The 19,388-nt window shown below is 42.0% G+C and overlaps 1 protein-coding gene across 1 annotated transcript in view; it reads left to right on the top strand.

Annotated features, from left to right (window-relative positions):
- Positions 1-19,388, top strand: part of clmpa (CXADR like membrane protein a) — a 107,219-nt gene that overhangs the window by 69,473 nt on the left and 18,358 nt on the right. Inside the window, exons 2-4 of the mRNA XM_084074719.1 lie at positions 14,437-14,579; positions 15,903-16,098; positions 19,063-19,230. Coding sequence (XP_083930845.1) covers positions 14,437-14,579; positions 15,903-16,098; positions 19,063-19,230 — 507 coding nt within the window. The remainder of the gene's footprint in view (positions 1-14,436; positions 14,580-15,902; positions 16,099-19,062; positions 19,231-19,388) is intronic.

Here is a 19,388-nt window from a genome sequence, read left to right as displayed (position 1 = left end):
AAAAACACAAATAGTTAAAATATGGAGATAAGAGGTTTCTGCCCGAGAGAGACGATATCTAAACCCCACTTCTCCTCCCACAACCATCTCTCTCTCTCTCTCTCTCTCTCTCTCTCTCTCTCTCTCTCTCTCTCTCTCTCTCTCTTGTTCTACTGTGGCACTCTCCATTAGACGTGATGTTTTGGCACCAGATCGCCCACATTGTTTTAATTTAGGTCTTTGGGAGGTAGAAGAAAAGGGGAGCCATGAGAGGGGAGGGGAGGAGAGGAGAGGAGAGGAGGGGAGGGGAGGGGAGGGGAGGGGAGGAGGGGAGAGGAGAGGAGAGGGGGTTAGTAAGCATCCTGACCATTCATCTGGTTACAATCAGTTCACCTCCTCTGCTTCCTGCCTACAGACCTGCATCAACGTAGGAGAGGAACCTGTGTGTGTGTGTGTGTGTGTGTGTGTGTGTGTGTGTGTGTGTGTGTGTGTGTGTGTGTGTGTGTGTGTGTGTGTGTGTGTGTGTGTGTGTGTGTGTGTGTGTGTGTGTGTGTGTGTGTGTGTGTGTGTGTGTGTGTGTGTGTGTGTGTGCGTACGTGCATGTGTGTGTTCGTGCGCGCTCGCACGTTCGTTCGTGTGTATCTGGGCAGGTTGGGCAGGTTATGGACTCTAAACTGTATGTGCCAATTAACTGCTTGTATTTTGGAGGAGCGTGTGTGTGTGTGTGTGTGTGTGTGTGTGTGTGTGTGTGTGTGTGTGTGTGTGTGTGTGTGTGTGTGTGTGTGTGTGTGTGTGTGTGTGCGTGTGCGTATGCGTGCGCACGTGCCAGCATTATATTTTGGTGTGCAAGCATGCAGCAGGTCCAGTGTCCATGTCAGGGTCCACCACCATGCCTCTACATCCATCTGGTGTAGACCTTTACCCCACCTGCTGAGACCACTTCCTGCCTCTCTGTCATCCATCTGCTGTGTGTGTGTGTGTGTGTGTGTGTGTGTGTGTGTGTGTGTGTGTGTGTGTGTGTGTGTGTGTGTGTGTGTGTGTGTGTGTGTGTGTGTGTGTGTGTGTGTGTTTGAATTGAGGGGCTGTACACTGTCAATGTACTGTAACTCTGAGAGTGTGCAATGTTACCTTTTAGAAAATGAAATACTTTCTTTTTTTCTTTTCTTTTTAAATGCCTCTTCTTTATTTGTTACTTTTGGCAACTCTGACTTTTATCATAATACATGCTGTCGGGCAGAAACCTCTCATCTCCATATTCTAACTGTATGTTTCTTTGTAAATTAACGCCCTACTTGATCCTACTACACAAAAGCATCAAAAGTAGCAGATCTACAAGCTCGAGCGCCGGACAGAGACGATATAGAGCTTATTGCATCATACTGTACCTGGGAATGAGTCTGACGCATTTCTACATACACATCGATTGAGTGTTTTCTTGTTAATCAGCAGAATGCATGGCTTTAACGGCTGTAGTTGCAAGTGTGATTACAGAAATAAAACAAGCAGATGGCTCTTAATGTAGTGGGTCATTATCATTATTATGCGCTTTAGTGGGATCCTATTTAAAATGCAACGCTTCTACAAGTCTTTCTTTTTTTTTTTTATCATATTTCCTAAATACGCTTTCCTAGTCAATGTAGACCAGGGGTGGGCAACTTTGATGATGGAGAGGGCTATATGGAGGCTGGCAGCCACGTCTCTCTGCAAGTGCTCCCGGAAAATAATGGCTATACCAAAGCCTGTTCTTGACACATCATACACGGGCAACTGGCAGACCCGAAGACACATGCGGCCCCCACCTGCACTTAATATCAGAATAACGATATGCTATTGTGTTCAACTGTTCCAGTTCCAAACATTAAAGTTTACATGGCCCGTTTGAATTACTAAAGTCCATTGTATTAAATTGTAGTGTATCTTTTTATGTCCATTGTGTAAGGAGTGAAAATAGTATAGCCATTCTTTGCTTAGTTCTTAGCCTTTTAAGTTGTTCTCTTAATAAAGTTGTTTTTTTGTTTGTTCTGTCTTGTAGAGCAACTTTGAGTAACAAGAAAAGCGCTATATAAATTGGATGCATTATTATTATTATTATTATTATTCAGTGTACATGTTTCATTACTTTTCAAATGCATTTATTAATGCTTATACATTTTATGAACTTAAGTACAAACACAATGGACATAAAAAGATACACTACAATTTAATACAATGGACTTTAGTAATTAAAACGGGCCATGTAAACTTTTATGTTTGGAACTGGAACAGTTGAACACAACAGTATATCGTTATTCTGATATTAAGTGCAGGTGGGGGCCGCATGTGTCTTCGGGTCTGCCAGTTGCCCGTGTATGATGTGTCAAGAACAGGCTTTGGTATAGCCATTATTTTCCGGGAGCACTTGCAGAGAGACGTGGCTGCCAGCTTCCACTCCCGATGGCTGTCTAGACTATAGTTCTTCAAAACATTCCCCCAATTCTGTCGTCTAATATTTCCTGCTATTCAAAACAGTGTTGATGTTTAAGCATATTTTCACTAACACAGTCAACAAAGGTGATATTTCTTCGACATTCTGCATCATCCCAATCCCTGGAGGAGAAGGGTGTAGTTGGAACATGTCACTCCCTATTCCAAACCTCATAACCTCCTTTTATGCCAGATTTATGCTCGGTCGCCGAATGTCTTGCGCCGAAAATAGCAGGTCTACAAGCTCACAACGCGTTGCAGCTGCAATGCGCTGTGAGCTTGCAGATCTGCTATTTCCGGGACGAGACGGCACCGGCGGCTCAACTAAGTATAAATCAGGCTTTGCTTCTTCTTAGCATACAGAACCAATATAATAGACAACGCCGCGTGCCAGAGAGCCATGCATACACCACACGTCCCAGAGACAGTTATTAGCTCTGACGCAGGGCCTCCAGGAAATGAAGCATTGACTATAATGCTGTATGTTTCCAATTTGCCAGGGCATATTTGCTGCAATATACTTTCCTATTGCCAAGCCCTACAAGAGACAATATATCGTATACATCTCTTTTTGTTGTCTAACCAACTCAATTGTGACGCACGTAAAAATCCTCCTAGTTCAGTTTCTGCACTTAAATGAAAGCAAACCCAACAACCAGACTCCCAACAACAAACGCACCCATTATTATCTCTTTCTGTCAAAAGCTCGAGCTGCCACATACGATCTTCCCGTCTCGGTTCTTATGTTACATTGCAGAATGTAAAACAAACGAGGGAAGCAGAAAACATGGGTCGGTTAGACTTAAACGGCTCCACGTGTGCGACTGGATGAGGACGGATGCAAGCCTCTAGTCTATATATCGTCGCTGTCGGGCAGAAACCTCATATCTCCGCGTTTCAAACATTTCTGTGTTTTTCTGTACATTAATGCCCCTACTTCATCATACAAGAGTGTCGCACAAAAGTAGTGAAAATAACCAATCTACAAGAGCTTGTACATGGGCTATTTTCACTACTTTAAAATGTTTTAAAAAATAATAATAATTTAAAAAATGTACTTTTTTTGGGGGACATACAAGGTCTCCACCCGACAGCGACGATATCTTTAACAAGCGCGAATCACTCTGGTTTATTTAAAAGAGCTTTAGACAACAAATGACTAATCAACGTTCTGCTCCAGTGCAGCTCCATACGGTTCTAATTAAGCCTCAGACCTCAGCCCCGTTTTTGCAGCCATGAAAGGGGTTCTAGTTCATGGTTTGGTGTGAGTGCCGTCCAGCTAACTACACCACCCCAATTAGTCATGTTTTTACACCACAGTGTCTGCAGTGTTTAGGCCCTGCTTTTACAGCCTCCTTGAAAGTTGTAAAAACCGTCTCTGTCGCGGTGGAAACCTCACATGTCCAAAAAACGTTACTTTTTCAGGATTCAAATTCAAAAGTAGCAAAAGCAGCAGATCTGCAAGCTCGAAACGCGTCGCTTCGCGCCGCGTTTCGAGCTTGCGGATCTGCTACTTTTGATGTTTTTTTGTGACGCTGTAGTGTGATCAAGTAGGGCGTTCATTTACGAAAAGACACAAAAAAGTTAGTATATGTAGATAAGAGGTTTCTTTCCCCAGAGCGACGAAAAGAATGTCTGCAGTACTCCGTCAAGCTGCCCCGGGGGCTATTGCATTAGACTTAATGAAAACCAAAACTATGCTGTGGCTTATGATAATAGGCAAAGTTCCACATCAGCCAAAAGGAAGCCAATTGAAAAGAGGGTTCATTTGTGGGGAGACGGGAAAAATGTTCATCTCGCGCATTCGCGTTGCACGCACACACAACACAACGCACATTAAACGATACATTTGAGTCCACGCAATTAAATTATAATTAGTTAGAATTTCGATCATACTGAGGTTGTGCTGTGCAATAGCTTAAGGACGTCTTTTAGGATATGAAAAAGCATTCTTTCGACCACATGTGGCGCAGCTGGCCATTAATTAGAGACTAAAGGAGACAATATTCTGCTCGTTTGTGGTTCGGTGCTTCTTTTTTTTTTGGACAGAGCTGTGTGAACATGTTGAAAGCGACCAAACATCATTAGCGTGCTAACATACCAAGGAGGTCTGACCCTCGACCACATCGTCTCTGTCGGGTGGAAACCTCATATGTCCAAAAACCTTTCAGGATTCAAATTCAAAAGCATCTAAAGTAGCAAATCCTCAAGCTCGTTCGCGACGCGTTTCGAGCTTGAGGATCTGCTACTTTAGATGCTTTTGTGTGACGCTGAAGTATGATCAAGCAGCGGGCGTTAATTTACAAAAAAATACAAAAAGTTAGAATATGGAGATAAGCGGTTTCTGCCCGACAACAGCGATATCAAGACAGCTTACATAGTATTACTGGTATACTGGATAGTAAGAAGCCCTGCAATGCTGTCTGAAGGACCACTTCTTTCATCCTATTACACACAAACAAACACACACACACACACACACACACACACACACACACACACACACACACACACACACACACACACACACACACACACACACACACACACACACACACACGCACGCACGCGCGCGTACACATGCACAGTCAGCGCTATGTTCCACTTAATGGGAACAAAAGTTGCCAATTGCAGCAAAAAAGCACTTAGCAGTTCAAAAAGTATATTTCCTATTGATCTGTGAAGGTCGGTGTTTTGGAACAAGTGGTGCTGGCAGGCAGTCTACAGACTACTGATAGGTTCACCTACAGTAAAACCTTAGCAGTCTTTACACTCTTAATAACGTGTCAGTGGTGTAAAGTAGTCTTAGAGGCAAATAATGTAATGTAGATACTTACTACGGTACCTAAAACATACATTAAAGGACACTTTTTCAACCTATCTTCATATAATTGGTCCTCACTAATACTCATAATAAAAAGATAATGGTTCCGGGGGGTCCCCTGCAAAAGTAGCTAATATAGCATCACAATCATTGTAACCACTTTATCCATTTATACATTGGCTATTAAAAAATTGCAGATCTACTGCTATGTTTTAATATTTTTTTTCTCAAAATCTTCTCTTCTGGGTGTCCCTGGCACAAAACATTTTTCAGATGGGGGGTCCGCGGGCAAATGCATATCAATTTGGGGGTCCATGAAAAGGTTTGAGAATATTCTGCTAGTGGTTTGGTGGTTTTGTGGACAGAGCTGTGTGAACATGTTGAAAGAGACCAAACATCATTAGCGTGCTAACATACCAAGGAGGACTGACCCTCGACCACATTGTCTCTGTCGGGTGGAAACCTCATATATCCAAAAACTGTTAGTTTTCATGATTCAAATTCAAAAGCAGCAAAAGTAGCAGATCTGAGCTAGACGAAAATGTTTGGTCAGCAAAACAGACATGTTTCAAATGTTTATTTTTTGTAAATGAACGCCCTTCTTCATCACACTACCGTGACACACAAAAGTAGCAAAAATAGCCGATCTACAAGCTCACAAGGCGTCACGATTGTGAGCTTGTAGATCGGCTATTTTTGTTATTTTTGGCGGGGAAAAGTAACAGTTTTGGACATTCGAGCTTTCCACCCGAACTAAGACGAGATATGAAATGTAGTGCAGCATTATCTGTGCTGCTGACGACAGCATGTTTTTTATTTGACTTGATCACAGCTTCATGGCCCAATCTAAGCTCATGGGCTAACTTGAGGGACAATTTACTGTATGTAATGTAGCTCTCAATCCCCATGTGAATCACATCACAGGAACACATTCCTTCTGGTGATGCCTGTTAGTGGCGATATGGCACCAACAGGGTTATTTTTCTCTCCATGCTCTCATTGACATTCTTGGTGTACTATGGATCCAGTTTGCGTGCGTGCGTGCGTGCGTGCGTGTGCGTGCGTGCGTGTGTGTGTGATTCTGGCTAAAATGTCCATCGCAAGCCGACAAGCTGATGAGCCCTAGCCATAGCCTTTTTGATGGACTTTTGCACTCAGGATTTTGTGTTGCGCTTGGCTGGCTGAGCATGTGTGTGACTGTTTTCCCCTGAGCCAACCTGGCTGTAAATGTGGACATTAATACAGCATAGCAGACTGTATCACCGTGCTCCTCCCAGACAGTAATTTGTTCAGAAAATGGACACACATTTCTCATTAGGCTCATGCCTTAGGGGCTGAAATGATATTTAAAAAAGTATCATTGATTCTCATTCTCATTGAGGGAAGATAATGAATGGACTCACATTTCCGTAGCCTTTTTGTCCGGAGTATTTGATGAACGTACAAATAAATTATGCTGTTTTGAAAGTTTTTCTGATTCTGTAAATTAACGACACGCCAACATGTTTAAAGACATGCTGCAAATTCAAATAATGTGGGAAAAAGGTACAAATGTTATAATATTGCATTCTCATAGACAATACATATTTTGAAATGATTGATTGAACACCTAAATCATCCCTTCCCAACATTCAGGAAATATCTAGTAAATGTTTTTGTGTTAACAGCGGAGAGGCCTCCAGAGCACTGCAAGTAGAGCTGGTTTTGAATGTGAGGCAATTATAATGTAAGTTTATTGGCCAATTTTACACCAAGTATGTTCAATACACTACAGTATATGTAAGACTAGCGACTGCCTGCAGTGCAAGTGCGTTTCTCATTGTAAGTCCGTTTTTTTTGTAAATTCGTTTTTTAAAAGTAACTGATGTTTTTGTCTAGATATGAACCAATATGTAAATATCTGAAGTTGTAAAATGTTCCTACCTTTAACACATTGACTGCCTAGATCGAGTTAACTCGATATTAGCTTTTCATCACTTGCCTGCCAAGATCGAGTTTTTTCGATTTTAGCAAAAAAATAATTAAAAAAAAAAAAAAAAAAAAAAAAAAATCGAAGATCTTTACTCTCATCCACTTCCTTGTTAACTTAAAACTTTAAAAATGTGTATCTCGGCTCCTGAGTACTTTTTTTTTTTTCATTGAAAAATCTCTGCCATGAATAACAATAGGCAGTGAAAATAATTCAGGCAGTCAATGTGTTAATGAGTTTAATGACACTTTCTATCGCACCGGTACGACGGCCAGTCTGTGAACAATGTGATTAAGACTTTTCCAAACGTGACTATCATGAGTTACATTTAAATCTAACACCAATAATGTTCAACAGACCACAGTGGAATTAAAAGGCCAAACATTATAGCTCTGCTGCATGCAGCTCACGAGCCTCCCAGGGAGGAGTCATGCTTAGTTCACGTCTATTTGATGACAAAAATAAAAAATCTAATTTCCTACACGATCGTGAAGGGGAAAGCAATTAGAAGACTATATGGACAACTGAGCTCACAGGCATAAGTTTGATGTTTTTTTCTTTTTTTCCCCTTAGACCAGAGCTTTCTCTAGCAGTGGTTCCCAAACTTTTCAGCTCAAGGCCCAAAAGATAAAACTAATGTCTCCCCAGGACCCAAACTTTGCTGTCAGGGCAGAAACCTCTTATCTCCATATTTTAACTTTGAGTTTTTTCGTAAATTAATGCCCTACTTGATCATACTACAGCGTCAAACAAAGGCATCTTTCTAGCTTGTAGATCTGCTTCTTTTGCTGTTTTTGAATTTGAATCCTGTAAAGTAACAGTTTTGGAGATCTAAGGTTTCCACCCGACAGAGAAGATTTAAGCCCCATTTCAAAAACAGTTAAAATAGCTGATCTATTAGCTCGCAATGCATTGCAATTGTTGTGAGTGTGTAAATCTGCTATATTCACTTTTTCGTTATTTTTTTAACGGTATCTTTGCCCTTTCTTTTTATAATAACAAACAATTATTTTGTAGGAAACGTAAGGGGGAAAAAAAGGAAATTTACTCTGGACTGGACCCCAAAAAATTGGTCTGTGAACACGAACATGAGTCCCGAGCCAATGCTTGGGAAACTGTTCTTCTCTATTATAGGAGTGTATTAGAGTCATGGGTGATGTGCTGACTCGGCCATGTGAGCGAGCAATGCAGGCCATGTGACCTTGGACAGTTTGAAGGGTACAGGGTGCCACTGTAATTGTACAGCAATTAAACCACTTAAAGCCAGTGGTGGAAAAGGTACTCACATGTTTTACTTAAGTAAAAGTAAAAGTATCAATACTGCTATGTAGAAATACTCTGTTACAAGTAAAAGTCTGGAATTCAAAATGTATTTGAGTGAAAGTACAAAAGTAATGGTATCAAAATGTACTTAAAGTACCAAAAGTAGAAAGTATTCATTATGCAGAATGTCCCATTTCACAAGTTTTCAAATGTATAAAAATCTTTTGAAAATAGCAAATCTACAAGCTCACAATGCAATGCATCAATCAATCGCGGGCGGCAGTGGCTCAGGGGTAGAATGGCCGGATCAGTTCGATCCCCGGGCTGGGGCGCTCCCCCGGAGTTAGTGTCGAAGTGTCCTTGAGCAAGACGCTGAACCCCTAATTCCTCTCGATGAGCAGGTTGGTGCCTTGCATGGTTTCCTCCGCCATCGGTGTATGAATGTGTGTATGAATGGGTGAATGGCACAATCAATGTAAAGCGCTTTGGATAAAAGCGCTATATAAATGCACCATTTACAATCAGTCATTATTGTAAGCAGGTGAGAAGGTTTAATTGTTTTCATGCAGTTCATACCAATAAGCCTGTACAGATTTTATGATGGGCAGAATCCAAAGGGGATATTAGATTACACAGTGAACATCCTCTGTAATACATTTATCCATTTGTAACTCTGATAATGTACAAATGGAACCAAATGGGGGTCCTTGAAATGAAAAAAAAGGTTGAGAACCACTTCTCTGTAGGAGCCTTGGAGTCATGGGCGGCGTGCTGACTCGGCCATGTGAGAGCGAGCAGCGCAGGGCGTGATGATGTGACTTTGGCCAGTTTGGAAGGGTACAGTACAGGGTGCCACTGTAATTGTACAGCTAACTCAGAGGTAAATGACTGCAATTAACACTGAGGGGTGTTAATTGCAGTGCAGATTGGGGGGTCCCAGAGATACATGTATTTTGTATCAAATTGGGGGGTCTGTGGCCTAATGTCTCTGTCGGGTGGAAACATCACACGTCCAAAACAGTTACTTTTCAGGATTCAAATTCAAAAACCACAAAAGTAGCAGATCAATAAGCTTGCGTTTCGAGCTTGTAGATCTGCTAGTTGTTATGCTTTTGTCTGACGCTGTAGTATGATCAAGTAGAGCACTAATTTACAAAAAAAAAAAAAAAAGTTTGAATATGGAGATGAGAGGTTTCTGCCCGACAACAACGATAATCAAACTGGGGGGGTCCTTGAAATGGGGGAAAAGGAGGTTGAGAACCACTTCTCTCTCTCTAGGAGTCATGAGGTGACGTGCTGACTCGGCCATGTGAGAGCGAGCAACGCGGGCGTGATGATGTGACTTTGGGCACTTTTGAAGGGTATACCGGGTGGTGGGCCGGTGCCACTGTAATTGGTCCAGCTGGGGGTCCGTGAGGGAGGAGGAGGAGGAGGAGGAGGAGGAGGAGGAGGGGGAGAAGGTAGTGAAGCACGTCTCCCCCCAGGCAGGGCATCTTCACAGAGGAGGAACAAAGCTACCATGCAGCCTCTCCTTTGAGCTCTCAACGAGCCTCCCCTCCTTCTCCCTCTCCTCCCAACCAAACAGCTCAGGCCTTTTTTCTGCTGATAATCACACATGGGCCCCTGTGTGTGTGTGTGTGTGTGTGTGTGTGTGTGTGTGTGTGTGTGTGTGTGTGTGTGTGTGTGTGTGTGTGTGTGTGTGTGTGTGTGTGTGTGTGTGTGTGTGTGTGTGTGTGTGTGTGTGTGTGTGTGTGCGTGCGTGCGTGCGTGCGTGCGTGCGTGCGTGCGTGCGTGCGTGCGTGTGCGCGGGTGCGAGCTTAAAGTACACAAACTTACACACATGAGCGCTTGTAGTCACACACACACACACACACACACACACACACACACACACACACGCATACACGCACACACGCACGCACACACACACGCACACACGCGCACACACACACACACACACACACACACTATAGTTCCGCATTCTATTTTTGTCTTGGTCATCCAAAACTGGTGACAAATGCGTGCATGCAGCCACACCGGCCCCAGCTCATGCATTTGATCACTGTCCAAAAGGAGGATGAATACATAAAGGGAGGAACAATCGCACGCTTTAGTGTTTTATCCTCCATTCCCAAGACTCTTGGTCGTTCTGGTCAGCTGTGCCAGTATCACTGTCAGCCCTGCTGTGTGGTTGGTACCCTGTGGAATCCTCGGTGATAATGTGACTCTGAGAATGTACAGAATGGAACCAAATGGACCCTGACGGGTCCATTTGGTTCCATTCTGTACATTCACAGAGTTATGAATGGATGCATTTATTACTGAGGATTTTTACTGTGTAAGCTAATATCCCCTTTGGATTCTGCCCATCATAACATCTGTACAGGCTTATTGGTATGAACTGCATGAAAAGAAATGAAACTTTTTCACCTGCTTACAAATAACTACTAAATATTAAATATTACTGTGTGTAATATTTATGATTTATCAATGGAGGCCAAGTCAAATTTATTTGCATAGCGCAGTGCTTCCCAAATGATAATATAAAAACATGATGTTAAAAGAATGACATGGTACCCTTTTAAAACCTTGAAAAACGTGTTTTCATTGTGATAAGATGAATAGCAACTTAAAGTGTAGGCCTACTACGTTAGTTCCATTGATTCAAGCTGGAACACAAATGATTGATTTTTTAAATAACTGCTATTTTTGCTATTTGATGTACAGCAAAGTATATCGGGTTTAGTTTAAGTGGTTAGGACAGTAAAAGGACATTTGAATACTATTAAATACGAATATGTAAAAAAAAAAAAAACGAATTCAAGTTTAACCTTGCAGTGCAGAAGAAATGATTAGAAAACCTTAGTAAAAGGCAGTGGCCATCAGAAAGCTCTTTAGCTTTGATTTAAACGGTCTGAGAGTTGTGGCCGAACATGCAGTTTTCTGCAAGTTTGTTCCAGATACGTGGTGCATAAAACACTGAACTGTTTTAGTGCTGGGTTCATAAAGCAGACCTGTCCCACATGATGTGAGAGGTATGGGTGTTTGATGATGTACTGTGAAGGTTGCACAAGATCAGAAATGTATACTGGCCCTGAGATAAATTCTTTGACAGACAGGGCGCTGGGTGTGAAGATCTGAGAACTGGAGTGATATTATCCACTTTCTTGGTATTAGCAAGGATTCAAGCATCAGTGTTCTGAATCGATTGCAGTTGTCTGATCGATTTCGTTCCCCAGGGAGAACTGTGAAGACATCGTCTAGTAGTCGAGTCTACTGAAGATGAATGCATGCATGGACAAGTTTATTTCCAAATCCTGCCTGAGAGACATAAGTCCTATAAAGCCTTGATATATTCTGAAGGTGATAGTAGGCTGACTTTGTAATTGTCTTAATGCGGCTGTTGAAATTGAGATGTAAGTCCATGACTACACCAAGACTTCTTCTGGCATGGGTTGTGGGTTTTTAACATTTTTAAAAAAGTGCTTCAGTTCATGTGAAATGGCTTATGTTCACACAGTTTACACTCAAAGGTCTAACATCACAACAACAATCCATTTGGATCTGTCCAGGTCTTCAATTTATGGCCATGTACTGTATATCAGAATCTATCATGCTAAGTAAGTGGTTCTCAAAGTGGGGTCAGGGGACCCCCAGGGGTCCTTCGGTGGGTGTTCCAGGGGGTCCACAGCAAAATTCGTTACACAGCATCAGAATCAGTTTAACCGTGGATGGGGGTCCGCGGCCAAATACATATCATTCTGGGGGTCCTTGACACGAAAACGTTTGAGAAGCACTGTCTAAGTGACATTTACATTGTGACTGAGTACTTCAAGTATGTAAATGAAGTGGGAGGCCAATCAGTAAGAAGGATGATGACACTCTGGCCGTTGGGAGTAACTAATATAACCAATGAGTGGCTTGGGAATTACCTTCCTGCTTGACAGAACGTCCATTACTTTGATTGGTCTCCCATCTCTGTGGCGAGCACATCTCCCTCTAGTGGCTGTTTGGTGTAATAGCTTGACAATCTCAGGAGAGAAGGGAAAAGATATACACAGATCAAATCTATAATTCATAATTATTTGGTGGAGAGCAGCAGTGGTGGTAAAACAAAAATGTACTCTTATAGAGCCCTGAGGGACTCAACAAGTATATCGTCTCTGGTCGGGTGGAAACCTCATATGTCCAAAGCTGTTACTTTTCAGGATTGGATCCCCAAGCTCCGCGTTTCGCCGCGTTTCCAGCTTGTCTTTTGATGCTTTTGTGTGACGCTGTAGTATGATCAAGTAGGGCGTTATTCATTTATGAAAAAACTGAATATAGAGATAAGAGGTTTCTGCCTGACGGCGCCGATTGGGTTTAAGTGGTTAATTACAATAATGCCTACAATATAGGCATTTAGCAGACACTCTTAATCCAGAGCGATTTACAGTAAGCAAGGAAAACACAAGGTAATACATCAAATGCATAGAGATAGTAATCTAGGATCATAGGTACAGTAAACCAAGAACTTATCATCAGTCTAAACCAGGGGTCTTCAACAGGGAGTCCGGGACCCCTAGGGGGTCCTCAGAGCTACTACAGGGGGTCCGCCAAATCTTTGCGTGATATTATTATTTTTTTACCTTAACCACTTGAACCCTAGCATCCCCTTTTCTGAGGAGAACTTTAGCCAAAAATAGCAGATCTACTACAAGCTCTCAACGCCTCGCGCTGCGAGGCGTTGAGAGCTTGTAGATCGGCTATTTTTGGCAAAGAGGCTATAGGTCAGGGATGTCAAACATACGGCCCGCGGGCCGGATCAGGCCCGCTAACTAGTTTAATCCGGCCCGCGAGATGATTTTGAAAAAAAAGTTAAAAAAAAAAAAAAAACTTTTTTTTTTTTTTTTAGTGCCAAAAATGTTTTGATTGTTTTTTGGCCAAGTCTACACCTGCAACCACACGTAACTTCCACTTTCCTCTTCTTCTTCCTCGTCTTTGTATTGGTATTGTTTGTGTTGGAGCGCCTCAGTGCGGCTGCAGAGTTCATGTGTAACCTCTTCCAGAGAGAGATAGAGACACTAGAAACTCTGCTGGAGACACAAAACAAACTGTGTAGACTTGGCCCTTTGAAATAAAATGTATTTTGGCACTTTTTTTCTTAACGGTTATCGATGAATTAATCGGTATGGCCTAACGGTAGGTAAACGGTTAATAAAATGTCTCCATTTGGCCATCCCTATTTGTGAAGTTTACATTTTCAGAATGTGCTTGTACTAACTAAGACTAAGTAAAGTAAACAAAGAAAACTATCTGAAGTTGTTGTTATTATTAGTTATTATGCCATGATTTTACCGGTCCGGTACCGGTCCGGCCCTCTGGCCCTCTGGCCCTTCTCCATGTGGCCCCTGAGCTAAAATGAGTTTGCCATCCCTGCTATAGGTGTAGAGGGAAAAAAGAGCAGACTAAGTAAAAAAAAAAACGTATCTCATCTGAAACACAATTTTATACAATATAGAGTAGGGGGTCCCTGCTTTATCTCTCTCTCAGTTAGGGGGTCCTTGGCCTGAAAAGGTTGAAGACCCCTCGTCTAAACAGTATAATATCAAAACATATCTGTACATTGAAACTATATACACATTATAGGATGCCAGGTCTACAAATGACCTGGCATCTGTCTACATAACATGCTATTTTAATTACATTTTAGCCCTTGCATGTGAGGTAATGCTGTATAAAAACATTAGAACAATGAGGGTCATCTTCAGTAATCTGTGAGAAGAACAAAGAGAAGAGGGCAATTAAACCACATCAAATCGCCTGCCTGTGACTAAATCCTAGGTGTGACGCTAATGACCAGAACACGGACAATCAATCCCAAGTTTTTCTAAGTGCCCTGAATGCCTCGCGGACCTGATGTGAACTGCTCTCTCTCTCTCTCTGTTCCCATTTGCAGTCCTCCTGGGTGTGCTAACGACATGTGCCCAGACGGACATGAAACGGGTCGTTGGAGACAATGCCACTCTGCCGTGCCACCATCAGTACTGGGCAGGTGACGCCACTACACTGGACATCGAATGGCTGAAGCTCAAGAAAGTGGTGAGTGCCCACCCAGAGTTAAAGGTTATTACTGGAGAGAAATAATCAGTGGTGGAAAAAGTACTCAAATTTTTTATTTAAGTAAAAGTAACAATACTGCACTGTAGAAGTACTCTGTTACAAGTAAAAGTCCGGAATTCTAAATTTACTTGAGTAAAAGTACAGAAGTATTGGCATCAAAATGTACTTAAAGTACCAAAACTAAAAGTACAAAAATGTTTGAAAATAGCCGATCTACAAGCTCACAACGCGTCGCAAAGCGACGTGTTGTGAGCTTGTAGATCTGCTATTTTCAAATAGCCTATGTATAAAATAGGGCTAAAGTGGTTAAGGTATGTTTCGTAATATCATAATTTATATCTGAAAAGTAACTAGTAACTAAGATTTTCAAGTAATTGTAGTGGAGTAAAAGTACAATATTTTCCTCTGAGATGTAGTGGAGTAGAAGTACAAGTATTGGAAATTGGAAATACTCAAGTAAAGTACAAATACCTAAAAATGGTACTTAAGTACAGTACTTAAGTAAATGTACTTAGTTACTTTCCACCACTGGAAATAATCAGTAAGAATGCAACATTTCTTGCTTCTCTAAATCACAGAGGTCATACTTGTAATAGTTTACCCCCCCCACCATTACAGTTGGTGTTTCACTTTATTATCACTGTTCAGTGTTCACCCAAGATCAGTAATCATACAAGAATCGGTCTTGGTGGCATTGACGCAGATGCATAACATGAATATCATTAACTTACACCCTGGCAGTTTCCGTATATTCATCCTTGTCACTGGAGCGGCAGGATTTATAAATTATGACCAAATATCTAAACTTGACTCTTATTAATTGTGAGGAGGACATGTGACAATGCTGGAAACACAAATTGTCTTCTCAAAATACACAAAAATGTGTCATTTTATGTAGGCTAGCACAGATTACCTTAGAGAGTGAGCTCTTGGCACACAGAACTACAGTATTATGTCAGAGTTTTTTTTATGTCCTCCTTACAATAATAGATAAATAGGATTCAGGTCAAAAGTCTAAACAGTTACTCCTTATCCTATGTAATATTTCATACATTTCTATACAATATTTGAGCAGTGATATCTCACTTCAATCAGAGGGTAAATGAATGGGTTCCCGAGGTTAACCAGAGGGTGACGATGACCTTGTTTTTGCATCTCAATCATTCACTGACATTGTTACACTTTAATTAATGATCAATTATTAATTCATTAACGTATTCAATTTAGCTAATTAACTTCAATTGAAACATGTCTCGTTTACCTCCCACCACCCCACCCCTCCGCTCCCATTCCCTGCCTCAGGTGATTACATATTTCGCCGGGCGGGTTTATAACCCCACCGAAGCGGAAAGCCGCGTGGCTTTCGCCGGGGAGTACCTGAGGGGGGACGCCTCTCTGCTCATCAGTGACCTGTCACTGGCCGACTCAGGGGAGTACAACTGCAAGGTCAAGAACGACGGCAAGTACCAGTGGAGCACCGTCAGCCTCATCGTGCTCGGTAAGTAGTTTGCGCTGCAGCGGTTCTCAAACTTTATCACGTCAACGAGGAGCCATGGACCCCCCCATCTGGAAATGTTTTTTTGCCAGAAGAGAAGTTTTGTGTAAAAAAAGAAATTGCACTTTCAAGAATTTTCTAAAAATGTTCAAAAATAGCAGACGTGCGAAGCTTGTACATCTGCTATTTTTGAATGGCCAAAGTATAAAGTGGATGAAGGCTCTTCGTCCTCCTGGTGGGGGCTCCTCAGACACTGGTAGGATACTCAGTAGGATACAACAGCAGTGACAACACACAAATGTATGTGGGGAGGCATAATGACTAAATTGGGGAGAAAAAGGGGTAAAAAGAGAAAAGAAAAGAGGAGAATAAAGTGATCATAAACATTAAGCAACTGAATCGAATGAAACAGCGTCTTTTTTGCTGTTTCATGGCACACGAGGCATACAGGCTCTCCGAAATCTCTAGCAAAAAAACATACTCTTGTATGGACTAAACTGAATTTTGGACATCACACAGAGCTTAGTGGAAACAAGGCATGAAGCCCAATTTATACTTAATTGTACGCTAGCGTTGCGGCAGAAAACAGCCAATCTAAGCTCCCAACGTGTCATGGATCTGCTGCTGTCAGAAAACAGCAGATCTGTGATGCGTTGTGAGCTAGTTTGCATGCTTGTTAAAAACTGTGTTTTAGAGATAGATGGGGGCAATTAAAATAATAGAAAGAAAACACTCTGAATTCCTCTAGCAGGCCTGATATTCCACATTCCATTGTCAATTTAAACTCTTCCAAGCTGTTCTGCTGTTACTATTTGCCCTGTTAGCTTAACCAGTTAAATGTGCTGCCCACATTTAACTGTGTTTGACCCTGGCTTAAGACCTGTTTAACATGACTTTGTAGGCTATGTAATGTTATATAATATACTGTAAATAAATATATATTTTTAAATGTTGCACAACTCACATACACACACACACACACACACACACACACACACACACACTCACTCACTCACTCACTCACTCACTCACTCACTCACTCACACACACACACACACACACACACACACACACACACACACACACACACACACACACACACACACACACACACACACACACACACACACACACACACACACACACACACACACACACACACACACACACACACACACACACACACACACACACACACACACACACACACACACACACACCTCGTACCGGTGCGTAGTTCCGCAGATCTAATTTGATTTTTATCTTATTTTGGTAAAGTAAATAAGAGTAAACACAATATAACTTAAACCCATGTGCAGCTATAGATGTGCAGCTATAGTTTCTGTTCTGTTCCTTTGAGTGGCGCACAGCGACTCTGGCAATAGCCTATGTCAGATTAATAATCCATCAAAACTGGATAAACAAACATACTGTATTATTGAGGTTCTGGTGGGAACAGCCAGTTAAGTGCAGCAGCGCTTCTGCGTCCAGTGTGAGCTTATTGCTTTTAGGCAGTTTATTGAACTACACGCCTTTATCAGCCATCATCACCCGATGGAGGCGATATATGCAACCCAAAACGTTTGGTGGAGCAGTTCAATAAACAGCAGAAAGAGTATGCTGTTTACTGTTTATTATGTATTTAGGCATAACGTGTTGTTTTGACGAAATTCAACGCTTTAAAGCATAGCAGTGGCGGCCATTTTGTAGTGCCACAGATAGAAAACCCATAATATTTTACCACAGGTATTTCCGCCACTGCAATTCCCTATACTGGTGTGCTCTTGAAAACTGAGCAGCATGTCACAATGTACAGTACCAGGAGAAAGCACAATAATGGCATGAAAATAATGACCACTCTGTTATTCAGGAAGACTGCAGGGTTTGGAAGCCTGGTGGTCACATATCATCTCTGTCGGGTGGAAACCTCATTATGTCAAAAACTGTTACTTTTCAGGATTCAAATTCAAAAGTATCAAAAGTATCAGATCTACAAGCTGAAAACGCGTCGCTTCGCGCAGCGTTTCGAGCTTGTATATCTGCTATTTTTGATGTGCTTGTGTGATCAAGTAGGGGGTTAATTTACGAAAATAAAAGTTCAAATATGGAGATTAGAGGTTTCTGCCCGACAGCAACGATTTGCAGTCTGCCCTCCCCAATCAGCACGCTGTGTGATCTGTGTGTGTGCCCGGGGAGGAGCGTACACACCATGTGGGTCCCTCATAAAACGCAACAGTATCTCAATTCCACTGCTGCAGCAAAAACGTGTTTTCCCCGTTAATTAGAACTCATCCATAATGTTCCCACGGCAGAGATCATAAGTAACAGAGTCAGATTACTGTTGCTCCAGTGCAGGGGTATATACCCCCGAACTGTTGCAAAATGGCTTATGTGCAAGTTCAGGGTCTGCATTCAATACATAGCAGATGTAAATGTTTTTTTTTTAAAGCAGAAATAGTGAGAAGAGTTTTGTATTCCTAAATTGATGCCCAGTGATAACTGAAAGTGTTTGCGTTATTTGTGCAACACACGTACACGTGTTCTCAAAAATCCATTCCTGTTTGGCTTTTATTGTTGGAATGTAAAACATCTTTACACAGCACTGCACAGAGCTTTTGGGAATCATCCTTGTGATATGTAAATTATCAAGTGCTGTTAGTCCAGATTTAGACTGTGAAAGTGAAGGAAAAAAATCTATCTGTGTAATTTTAGATTTTAGCGTTGGCTATGGAAAAATAGTAGATATACAAGATCAGAGCACGCCACTTCGTGCCGTGCTGCAAGCTTGTACATCTACTATTTTTTTTTTACATTTTAGAAGAATCTTTAAAGTGTGAGAACTACTGATGGTATTTGTAGAATCAGCCTCAGGTTCTTAATGCTGTGTCTGACTGTGTGTGTGTGTGTGTGTGTGTGTGTGTGTGTGTGTGTGTGTGTGTGTGTGTGTGTGTGCGTGCGTGCGCATAGTGAAACCCTCGAAGCCACGTTGCTGGATGGAGGGCAGGCTGCTGGAGGGTGCTGACGTGAAGATGAGCTGTAGGTCTGCCGACGGCTCCGACCCCATCCACTACAAGTGGGAGAGGATCCTGGACAAGGGCAAGTATGTCGGAAAGCTTCCCCAACTCGCCCTGCTAGGTAAGAAACACTTTAGTAGTGTGTGTGTGGGTGTGTGTGTGTGTGTGTGTGTGTGTGTGTGTGTGTGTGTGTGTGTGTGTGTGTGTGTGTGTGTGTGTGTGTGTGTGTGTGTGTGTGTGTGTGTGTGTGTGTGTGTGTGTGTGTGTGTGTGTGTGTGT

This window comes from Gymnoscopelus microlampas, assembly GCF_963454915.1.
Source record: "Gymnoscopelus microlampas genome assembly, chromosome: 12".
Taxonomy (NCBI): domain Eukaryota; kingdom Metazoa; phylum Chordata; class Actinopteri; order Myctophiformes; family Myctophidae; genus Gymnoscopelus; species Gymnoscopelus microlampas.
Note: the sequence above shows the minus strand (reverse complement) of the source record. Positions and strands in the feature narration are given on the sequence as shown.